The following is an 11,887-nucleotide window of genomic DNA, read 5'->3' on the forward strand; positions in this document are numbered from 1 at the left end:
CCCTGTGATGACCTGGCGACTTGTCCAGGGTGTACCCCGCCTTTCGCCCGTAGTCAGCTGGGATAGGCTCCAGCTTGCCTGCGACCCTGTAGAAGGATAAAGCGGCTAGAGATAATGAGATGAGATATTGAGTTTTATGAATGGTAATGTTTGAGTTGTGAGTTGTTTTTCATACAAGTGGATGTCCAAGTGCACTTGAAAGTGATGTTATGATAGCCCTTCCTCATGATAAGTCTAATTAGTATGCCAAATCTAGTTGAACCACCATAAGTTTCTGGGCAGAGCTTTGTGTACATGGATGGAAATGGGGGTGAACTCAGTGAGCCAAAAAAAAAATCATTCAAATCTTATTCAACTCCAGGTATGTGCTGTGCACTTTTTTTTAAAGTTCTAACACTGTGAGCAGCCATGTTGATGGCTGTAAATGGGAAAGGAACTCATTAAATGCTCATTAAAAGGTCTTGTTTTGGACAGTTCCTGAAATGTGCTGTTATTAGCATTTATTCATGCAACCATCCATCCATCTTCAGTAACTTCTTTATCCTGGCCAGGCTTGCAGTAGATCTGGAGCTATCTTGGCACAAGGTGAGAATACACCCTGGATGGGACATCCTTCTATCGTAGTATTAGTAATTATGTGTCATAGAAATGCTAATGATTAAAATAGTTGTTTGATGACCGACAGAAACAAACATTTGTCTAAATACATTTATTTTACATTCAAAGCTGCTCATCATATAAAACCATGAACTCTAGCATATATGTACTAAGAAAGGTGTGTTACATGAGCTGTAGAACAATATTCAAACTTCAATATATAGTATATGTTTATACAAAGAAATCTCACCTTGACTGCCATTTTATCACTAACATAGAAATAAACTATACATTGTAAGTTACATCACTTACCAAGAAAATAAATAAGACATACAATATAAGTTACACAATTTGAAATTATTGCACAAGACCTTGAAAAAGCCCCATTTTCATGAAGGGACCTAATGTCCTGTTCATAATTTCCTAGTTTTATAGTACGTCACCATTTATAATATTTGCTTCTGTCACTGACAAACAATATTTTAATAAATCACAATAGGCAACATTGGATGTGCTTGTCTTAAAGTGCATGTAAATATCTGCATCATCACCACTATTTTGGAAGTATGGAGTAACATTGCTGCTAAAATGGCGTTTTCCAAGTTCACAATGTGTGAATGTATGTTTGAGAATACCATAGCTGGATAATTTTTCTCAGCTAAAATATGTCAGTCATTCATATTGTTCAGTACATACTACTTTAATTTACATGCCAATTCAGTCTTTAAAAGCAGATTAGGAGGTTCTTTCCACTAAAAGTCTTTTGGCGAACTTCTAGTTGTGTTTGGCCCGACCCCCTTTCAGGTAGCTTTTCCAGCGTTTTGCGTACTCTCTAAAAATGGGACTGCTGTCTATAGAGGACAGCAGCTGCAGTTGGTTTATATGAGTGGTGTGGTAGTCCCAGCGTGCCAGATTTGGTGCCAAACCCAACGTGAAATGCCTCAGGTCATAGACAGTTCCAGAACCTGTGTCAAACAGTGGCAGCATGGCTTTAAGGGACTCTAATCCTCGGCTAAACAGTATGCCTGCCTCTCGGCCAAGTTTGTCCCCTGCTATTTCAGCCACATCATACAGTCCGATCAGTGAGTATATGAAGCCGTTAAGCACAAAGGAGCTGGGTGTTGTGGGGTACTCTTCATACCAGTCATACTTATTCATGAACAGAGCTTTCACGCCATGCTGCTCTGACATGCGTTTGAAAGGTGCAGTGGCACGCATGGCTGCACTGAGGTACACAAGGTCATGTGTGACAAGGTATGCCCTCACGAGTGTGGACATAGCCTGTCCCTGGGCCATGGCAGAGTACCAGCCAGACTCCAGTGTCCTAAAACCTTCCCCTAATTTACGGGCCACTTTGATGGGCCACCCACCGCGCTCGTCCTGATTGCGTAGGAGCCAATCACTAGCAGCAAAGAAGGCAGCCATGTGAGCTGTGGAGGAGATGGTGATGTTGCTGATGAAGCCTGAGCCGCGCAGTACTAGCTGGACCACACGTCGAGGAATGATCCGAGTCCCCTTCACTACTTTGGTATTAGACAAACCCACTCCTTTACGCAGGTCAGTCACCAAGTCTCGGCTCAGGGTACCCCAGGATGTCTGGGGGCCGATGCCATAGGTGACTTCCCTGTCCTTGAAGGAAATGAGAATAGAGCTGGTGATATAGTGAATGGTATACAGCGGTCCCTTCTCCGTTGTTTCCAACGCCACTGACACGCTACCATTTGAAGTGAACTTCACATCAAAGGACAGGACAAAATCCTTTGAGTTGTCCAGAAGTAGAGCTATACCCTCTGAATTATCTACACAAAACAAAGCAGACTTAGTTAAAAATGCATCAACTAAAATTATGTTATGTTATACTCTGGCATCAAACTGGAATTATCTTTATATTTCGACAATTTATCAATAGAGCCTTTACCTGGTGTAGTGAACTGGTAAATAGTGGCTGTGTGACCTGGGTCATGGACCTTGGCAATCGAGCAACCTTTAGGGATTGTCCAGGGACTGGGACTGCCCTCTTTCTCTTCCATGAACCCATAAGTCTTTATGCTTGGTGGCTTCTCTGTAAGATTCTTACTGTAGTGGCTTAGTCCATACTGAGCTATCTGGATTGGGTAGAAGTAGCCTTGTGGACCCCACTGTGTGGAAATGGGAACACCTAAAGTAACCAAAGAAACAGAGTTAGAATGAGTACTGGGTTCAGTTTAAGACAAGTGAAATATCATTTAGCTTTACTGATTAACCCCTGAATGTCACTGCTTGTTATTTAGATATTCCTTGAGCACATGATTCAGTAAAGGTAAGGTCTCACATAGCCGGAATCACTTTATGGTAGAGGGCAGCACGGTGGTGTAGTGGTTAGCGCTGTTGCCTCACAGCAAGAAGGTCCGGGTTCGAGCCCCGTGGCCGGCAAGGGTCTTTCTGTGTGCAGTTTGCATGTTCTCCCCGTGTCCGCGTGGGTTTCCTCCAGGTGCTCCAGTTTCCCCCACAGTCCAAAGACATGCAGGTTAGGTTAACTGGTGACTCTAAATTGACCGTAGATGTGAGTGTGAATGGTTGTCTGTGTCTATGTGTCAGCCCTGTGATGACCTGGCGACTTGTCCAGGGTGTACCCCGCCTTTCGCCCGTAGTCAGCTGGGATAGGCTCCAGCTTGCCTGCGACGCTGTAGAACAGGATAAAGCGGCTACAGATAATGAGATGAATGAGACTTTTTGGTAGACGCCAGTAGATGATTTTTGAGCCTTCCAGGGGTTAACTGGCATGCATTCTGGGCCCTTCCGTTGAAATATGTGAGAGCCAAGGAGCTACCTTGACCACCAGGAGGGCATGGCTCCCATCCCTGAAAAGTTTCATTGTGTTGAAAATTGCTGTGGGTCAAGCTCCAGATGAATTCATCCATCACAACTGTGAAGGTATCCGTGAGCATCCCCGAGGAATACTTGAGCCTTTTTGATGCATACGAGAGGCTTATGTGGGCTACCGGGGGTTACCATAGCATTCTGTCGCAACCATCAAGCTCAAAATGTTCATGGAACATTCTGCAGAAAGTGAAAAGTTTGCCTAGGGGGCATGGCTTATTTCACCTTGCTGTGGCTATGCCATCCTGCAGTCGAGAAAAACGTACACACTGCTGTAATTGCCGTAAGGCCATATGTCGCTGTCGCCATTGGTTTACTGGCATCTTCTGTCACTACCATCACAGCTACCGTGGCTTCATTTGCATATTTACACCATCCAAATTTATGCAACGGATCATCTCCAAAATCTGCCGGAATGGCCACGGTAGCCCCAGCCACGGTTATCATGGCTCAACCGGCTATATGTGACCTTAGCTCAATTCCTCTAATCACCCCTATAAGTAATGACTTATGATGATTGTAAAGTTTCTTATTATACTATACTGCGTTTTCCTGCAATATCGTAAACTGTGATCTTTCACATACCTTCCATGCCACTGATGCACTTCACGCGGTCTCTCACCTCAACATTATAGACTTCGAATGACATGAAGACCCCATCAGGATGATAAGGTTCTCTCTGGGCATACACACGTGAGTAGCTGTGCGAGAACTCAAACCTCTCTGTACCCTCATACTGCACCAGGCGCCCATATACATTAAAGTATTTCTCCACCCAGCTGAAGGGAAGGTATACCTCATTGCCCTCTCGACGCCCTTTGATCGTCACATCCTCATTAATGAGGCAGTCAATTTGCTCATACTGCATCTCCCTGACAACCAGGGGCACTTCGGGGAGTTGCCCGTGGTCCACTTCTTCCTCGGCAGTGGGTGCGGGCTCAGGTTGGGACCTGGTTGGTGGATGCACAGCCACATCGCTGGAGCACTTGTTCCACAGCACAATCGTAATGAGAGCAAAGACTGCACAGAGGACTATCAGCGTTTTGTGGTTGACTCTTGCCACCAGGCAGCGCATCCTCACATCAGAGCCATGCACAGGTGTGGGATGAGACAGGAAGGGACATCTTACAAGATAGCTACTGAGCTGTCTCAAGGATGCCTTCAGGGTCTGGAACTGGATGCAGACAATTCCATTAGTGATCATACGACCATTCAAATGTTAGATAGGAATACAAATGATGTTCAATACTGTATGTTTATTATTTAGTCTATTCTCAGAATTATAAGCATGCAGGGGTCAGTGAAGCCTACAGCCTGCACAGCACACATGTACATGATGCCAGCTGTGAAAAAAACCCCAGGATGTTGTTGAAGGATTGATTTTAGACCATGACAATTATGTCTGGCTTTAACAGGCACCGTTATTTTATTAATGGGCGGATCCGAGGCTGTAAGGGTTCACGTGATTTTGATAGAGAGCTTTAGTAGAATATATCATTAAAAAAAAAAACTCGGAAAAAGGTAACACCTACCTGTATCTGTAGTTTCAGGAGCAATAGATCCAAAAAGCAAACTAAAAACGCTACATTTATTTAAAAACTAACGCTATTTCTCAATAAGCCGGTAAAAAAACATAGGCGCAAACAAAGCCCTTTTCTCCCTCACCTGCCCCGCCGTACATGACAGAGTGACACAGCTTTCAGCCAATGAAAACGCAAGAGACAATCACACCAACCAATCAGGCAGTCGAGTGTGAGGCGTGCCTTATAAAAGCTTTATTATAGGGAACTAGCCTGAAATAGGCCTAGTACTTCACGTTATAACGTTCTACTTATCTATTGTCTATTTCGATCAAAAACAATCAATTAAAAACATTAAACTCAAACAGTAATGATACTTTTTGCTTCTAATGAGATTTTATATCAAAATGTTTAAATTAATATAAAATACATGCAGTTCCAAACTACATCACCAGATGGCGCTATTTATTCTGCTACTCTAATGCACAGGTTCCCAACCCTGGTCCTGGAGAACCAAATCCCTGTCCTGCACATTTTACTGTTTTTCCAGTCCTAACACACCCACTTCAGCTCAAGAAGAACTGTTAATTGGGACTTCTCTTCCCTCCATTCAGGACATTGCACCAAGGCGCTGCATGTCTCGAGCCAGAAACATCATCATCAGAAGAAGAAACCTTTATTTGTCACATGCACACTTCAAGCACAGTGAAATTCATCCTCTGCATTTAACCCATCTGAAGCACTGAACACACGCACACACACCCAGAGCCACACCAGAGCGCCCGGGGAGCAGTCAGGGGTTAGGAACCTTGCTCAAAGGCACCTCAGCCCAAGGTCGCCCCACGTCAACCTAACTGCATGTCTTTGGATTGTGGGGGAAACCGGAGCACCCGGAGGAAACCCACGCAGACACGGGGAGAACATGCAAACTCCACACAGAAAGGCCCTCGCCGGCTGCTGGGTTCGAACCCAGAACCTTCTTGCTGTGAGGCGACCGTGCTAACCACTACACCACCGTGCTGCCTCACACCCTCATTATGGACTGTTCTCCCCTCTGGCCTCTGGAAAGAGGTTCCGCAGCATTCAGTGCAGGACCACCAGGTTCTGTAACAGCTTTTTCCCCCAGGTCACCATACTGCTGAACTCCAAACCCAAACTTCTATTTAAAACTTAATTCCACAGGTCACTTTGGTGTAGTTGTTAGCATGGTTGCCTCACAGCAAGAAGGTTCCGGGTTCGAACCCAGTGGCCAGCGAGGGCCTTTCTGTGTGGAGTTTGCATGTTCTCCCCGTGTCTGCGTGGGTTTCCTCCGGGTGCTATGGTTTCCCCCACAATCCAAAGACATGCAGTTAGGTTGACGTGGGGCGGCCTTGGGCTGAGGTGCCTTTGAGCAAGGTACCAAACCCCTGACTGCTCCCCGGGCGCTCTGGGCTGCCCACTGCTCTGTGTGCATGTGTTCACTGCTTCAGATGGGTTAAATGCAGAGGATGAATTTCACTGTTTGAAGTGTGCATGTGATGAATAAAGGCTTCTTCTTCTTTATAATATTTTTGCTGCTGCATAATTTAATTCAATACACTTCATATTTAATTCCGTGCTGAGCCAAATTGCAATGAAATTTCGTTCTGTGTACACTTGTTGCATACTGAATGACAATAAAGGTTGTCTAAGTCTAAGTCTAATTAGTTGAATAAGTGAATCAGGTGTGTTGGGAGCAGGGAAAACACTCAACTACTCCAGGACCAGGGATTGCAAACCTGTACCCGAATGCACCATGAATGATGCAGCAAGCACTCCAACAGACCACCCAAGTGACCCACATCTGGTGGGTCAGACTCACTAAATTATATCCAAACCAGCTGACCCACCAAGACATGAAAAAACTTGCAGAAAAAAATCTAAAGAGTAATGTCTATGATCTGTCAGGATTTATCTCAGCTTAGAGGAAATACGCAGAACCATGGGCTCACTTTTTGTTTATAAATGCCTTGAGACCTCAAGAATGGCACAGGAATAGTTTTAAGCATTAACAATAAATCTAATATAGTAATTTTTATGATTAAAATGATTCATATAGGTAGCAGTCTGATTGTATGACCTTGACGTCTGTGACATCACCGCAGGAAGTCTATCGGTCTCATCGCCATTTCCGCTATACTAAAGCACAGAGCTGACTGCAACTTCAAGCTTCCATTTTGAGCTAATTTATTGCCATGCCATGTAGATGTGTTGCTGGCAGGTGCAGCAACACGACAGATGGTGGATTTGTGTTGCAATTATGGCCCAAGAATGTTCAAACTGCAAAGATTTGGATACATTTTGCGAGAAGTTCACGGGCATATTGGGCGCCTACGAAGTGGTCTCTCCTCTGCTCTGCACATTTTACTGAAGACTCGTACGAAACCTCTGATCTGTTGGAGCACTGGCTATAAGCCCGGATTGAAAGAGGGTGTAGTACCAACAATTAAAGGAAAAGAAAACTACAAGAAAAGGAAAGTAAGTTCAGTTCGGTAAGTTCGGCACCAGTTCTCCCGGAGTGTGAGCCGAGGGTTGTTGCTAAAACCCGGGATGGAACTGGACATGACATATTATTGCTCGGGCAGTGACCTCCCCGCGGTTGTTGCTAAACCCGGTGACGTCCCGTCCCGGGTTTTAGTAATTGCCTGAGCTGAGCAGTAATGACAGAGTACTCGGTATGGAGAAAATGGAGAATGAGTAGACCAGCCGTCTGATTTCTCCACTGGATATGCTTGCCTCAGCAGCAATATATCGCCATTACGTGGAAGAAGTGAATGAACAGAGAACTGAATGAACAACTGAAAGTCAGATTGTTTCAAAACAATTGGCCACAAGATTGGCCTTCAAGAAGCGAGAACACAGACGGGTACCGTAGGATGCGACTCTTATTTATTACCTGCATTTAGATTAATACATGTAACTTGTATTAGAGGTCTGCGCGGGACAGAATTTTCAGTCCCGCTCCTGCCCGCTCCCACATTGTGCAGTCCCGCTCCCGCCCGCTCCCGCAAAGAATTATAATTTTCAGTCCCACTCCCGCCCGCGCCTGCCATATTTTGTCCCGCTCCCGCCCGCAAATCTCGCATGATGCAGACGTTCGCGTTATTTCTCACAAAAGTTCTTGTCATTGGCTTGGGGAATTAAACATGCTGAGCTTAGCTGAGCGCTCCACTGACCGATCCTTCACCTAGCGCACGTAGCGAGGGTGCGCATTGCCAGGCAGCATGCGCAGCTGAGGCTTTACAGAGATACCCAACACACCTACCAAAATCTACAGTAGATATTAAGAATATTGTACATTGCACATAGCTTATATGTCACTCCTCACATTTACATTCTAGGAAATACAAGTAACTTGTCCAGGGTGTACCCCGCCTTTCGCCCGTAGTTCAGCTGGGATAGGCTCCAGCTTGCCTGCGACCCTGTAGAAGGATAAAGCGGCTAGAGATAATGAGATGAGATGAGAAATACAAGTAGGCCTATAAGAAATTAATATAATTTAAAGACACAGCGTGATGGTGCCCCGCCCCCTACTTTGAGTGGATTTGAGCATAAATATCTAAAGCTCACGTTCAGGGGTACGTTTCCCAAACACGCAAATGTACCTCTTTTTAAAGCAGCACTTACTTCTGAAGCACTGTGAGCTTCACTAGAGGAGCTCTGCTCTTCTGCCATGATCGGAGATCTCAAACACGGAAGAGCGGAAAGGAATCGGAAATGTATGCGAGATTAGACCACATCCGCAAACTTAGGCATCTTAAAATGTTTTTATTAATGCCAAATAAAATATCCAGCACAAATTGTATATGATAGACATAAATTAATAATTTATAAATTTTATTTTAAACACGTTTTTAGTTAGCGGGACTGCAGCTTATCACCTCTCCCGCCCGCTCCCTCATTGTGCACTCCCCCTCCTGTCCGCACCCGCTTTTTTGCTTCAGAATGTGATTGTCTCAGTTCATCTGATTATTTAATTAACCTTTTATGTTTTATCAGTGAAAATGCATGCATGTACATCTATGTTGCATAAGTTATAACACCTATCCTGTTTTAATGAGAGTCAACCCACAATCAATGAAGTCAAATCAGTCTTAGTTGAGCAAGTCGGTAACGGGATTTCTTACTTTCACCATAAATTTTTATTTATATACACTCGTGGCAGCGGGGGCGTGGTCAAGCGCCAGTCTGTGACTGGAGGGCGGAGTCAGGGAAGGTAAGTGGCAGAATCACTACACCTGATGTCAATTAACCTGTGTTTGTGTCTTCCCAGTGACCACACCCTATATAAAGAGAGAGAGAGCAGAGGAAGTGAGCTCTCTCCTGAACCAGCCAACTTGTGTGTGTGTGAGACTGGGAGAGTATTTGTGTCTGAAAAGAACAAATAAATTGAGTTATGGAACTTTATTTTAGCCTGCCATCTTTCTGTGCTCCTCCCCCTCCTACGAACTGCTACAGTGGTGCCGAAACCCAGGACGGAACACAGGAAAAGAACAGCCCCATGGAGTCCTCCCCCTTCGCAGACCTGGTCCACGCCCTTGCCACGGCCCAGCAGAGCCAGCACCAGGTGCTAGTCACCCTCCGGAAGGAGCAAGAACGCCGATTCAAGGCCCTGGTGCTGGCGCAGCAGGAAGATCAACAGGCATTCCGGCACCTCCTCGCGTCGGCGGGGTCCACCTTCTCCACCGCCGCGGGCCCTTCTTCCCTCACCCTAACTAAGATGGGCCCGCAGGACGACCCCGAGGCCTTCCTCACACTCTTCGAGCAGGCAGCAGAGGCCTCGGGCTGGCCGGTGGAACAGCGCGCGGCGCGCCTCCTCCCCCTGCTAACGGGCGAGGCGCAGCTGGTCATGCTACAGCTCCCCGCCGACCACCGGCTGGCCTACGCGAACCTTCGCCGGGCCGTCCTCCAGCAGGTGGGGCGCACCCCCGAACAACAGTGACAGCGCTTTCGCACTCTGCGTCTGGAGGAAGTCGGCCGGCCGTTCGCGTTTGGCCAGCAGCTCTGGGACACCTGCTGGCAGTGGTTGAGGGCCGACAACCGCGACGCCGAGGGAATCCTCGATCAGGTGGTGCTGGAGCAGTTCATCGGCCGCCTGCCAGAGGGAACCGCAGAGTGGGTCCAGTGCCACTGCCCGGCATCGCTGGATCAGGCCATCGAGTTGGAGGAGGACCATTTGGCGGCTGTTCCGACGGCAGGACAGCGGACATCCTCTTCTCTCCTCTCCTCTCTCTCTCTCTCCCCCTCTCTCCTCCTGTGTCTCGTCCTCGCCCCGTTCCCCCACCACGGAGGTGGGGGCTGGCACCACCCCAGCCGGCTCGTCGCACCCGCGGTGCCCTCCCGTTTTTCCCTTCTGTGTCTGTCTCTTCCCCCCCTCAGGTGAGTGAGCCCCAGGGCGCCGGTGCAGAGAGGAAGTCCGGGCCGGTTTGCTGGCGCTGCAGGGAGCTGGGCCACCTCCAACAGCAGTGTTCGGCAATGGAAGTGGGCGCGGTGGTTCGGATCCCCGATGCGCCAGGAGCTGCCCTCGATCGGGCCGGAGCGTATCGCATACCGGTGAGTATCCAAGGGGATACATATCAGGCGTTGGTGGATTCTGGTTGTAATCAGACCTCAATTCACCAAAGCCTGGTGCAAGATGAGGCATTGGGGGGAGCACAGGGGGTGAAGGTGTTGTGTGTGCACGGGGATGTTCACAGCTACCCTTTGGTGTCGGTCCACATTTTTTTCCGAGGGGAAAAATTTAGAGTAAAGGCGGCGGTTAATCCTCGCCTCACCCACTCGATAATTTTGGGGACTGATTGGCCGGGATTCGGGGAGTTGATGAGTCATTTAGTGAAGAGTGGGTCTGCCGTAGTTTAGCAGGGAGAGGTCCCGGTGTCGCTTTGGCGGGAGCAGCTGTCACAGAGCCGTCTACGTCATCTCTGCATCAGAGTGAGAAGCAGCAGGCTCCTCCTCCCTCTCTCAGGGAATCCCTGGCGGATTTCCCATTAGACCAGTCGCGAGACGAGACTCTGCGGCATGCGTTTGACCAAGTGAGAGTAATTGATGGTCAAACACTCCAGCCAAACACCACCCCGTCCTTCCTCTATTTTTCTATTATGAAAGATAGATTATAGCGAGTGACGCAGGACACTCAGACTAAAGAGTAAATCACACAGCTTTTGATTCCAAAAAGCCGCCGGGAATTGATATTCCAGGCGGCTCACTTTAATCCCATGGCTGGACACTTAGGGCAGGATAAAACAGTAGCCCGAATAATGGCCCGATTCTATTGGCTGTGGATTCGCGGCGATGTCCGTAGGTGGTGTATGGTGTGCCGCGAATACCAGTTAGTAAATCCAGCGGCCATTCCAAAAGCGCCTTTGCGCCCTCTACCATTAATCGAGACCCCGTTTGAAAGAATTGGGATGGATCTCGTCGGGCCATTAGATCGGTCAGCACGAGGGTACCACTTTATATTAGTTCTGGTGGACTATGCAACGCGATACCCAGAAGCTGTGCCTCTTCGCAATATCTCAGCACGCAGTATTGTGGAGGCGCTCTTCCGCGTCATCTCCCGAGTTGGAATCCCGAAAGAGATTCTGACTGACCAAGGCACCTCGTTTATGTCACGGACACTGAACAAACTGTATGGGTTATTAGGGATTAAGCCGATCCGCACCAGCGTTTATCACTCACAAACAGACGGTTTAGTTGAACGGTTCAATCGCACCCTCAAGAATATAATTAAAAAATTCGTAAGTGAGGACGCACATAATTGGGATAAGTGGCTCAAACCCTTGTTGTTTTCAGTGCGAGAGGTCCCCCAAGCCTCCACGGGGTTCTCCCCGTTAGAATTATTATATGGGCGTAAGCCGCGCGACATTCTAGATGTGCTGCGAGAAAATTGGGAG

The 11,887-nt window shown here is 47.4% G+C and overlaps 1 protein-coding gene across 1 annotated transcript; it reads right to left on the reverse strand.

The window, feature by feature from the left end:
* Positions 1-1,371: 1,371 nt before the first annotated feature.
* On the reverse strand, positions 1,372-4,531 carry glcea (glucuronic acid epimerase a). The gene is made up of 3 exons (XM_060914511.1): positions 4,042-4,531; positions 2,516-2,755; positions 1,372-2,396 (listed from the first exon to the last, which is right to left on the reverse strand). Exons 1-3 carry the CDS (start codon positions 4,529-4,531, stop codon positions 1,372-1,374), a joined length of 1,755 nt encoding a protein of 584 aa, XP_060770494.1.
* Between the last annotated feature and the right edge of the window lie 7,356 nt (positions 4,532-11,887).

This window comes from Neoarius graeffei, chromosome 2, assembly GCF_027579695.1.
Source record: "Neoarius graeffei isolate fNeoGra1 chromosome 2, fNeoGra1.pri, whole genome shotgun sequence".
In the NCBI taxonomy this organism is placed as follows: Eukaryota; Metazoa; Chordata; class Actinopteri; order Siluriformes; family Ariidae; genus Neoarius; species Neoarius graeffei.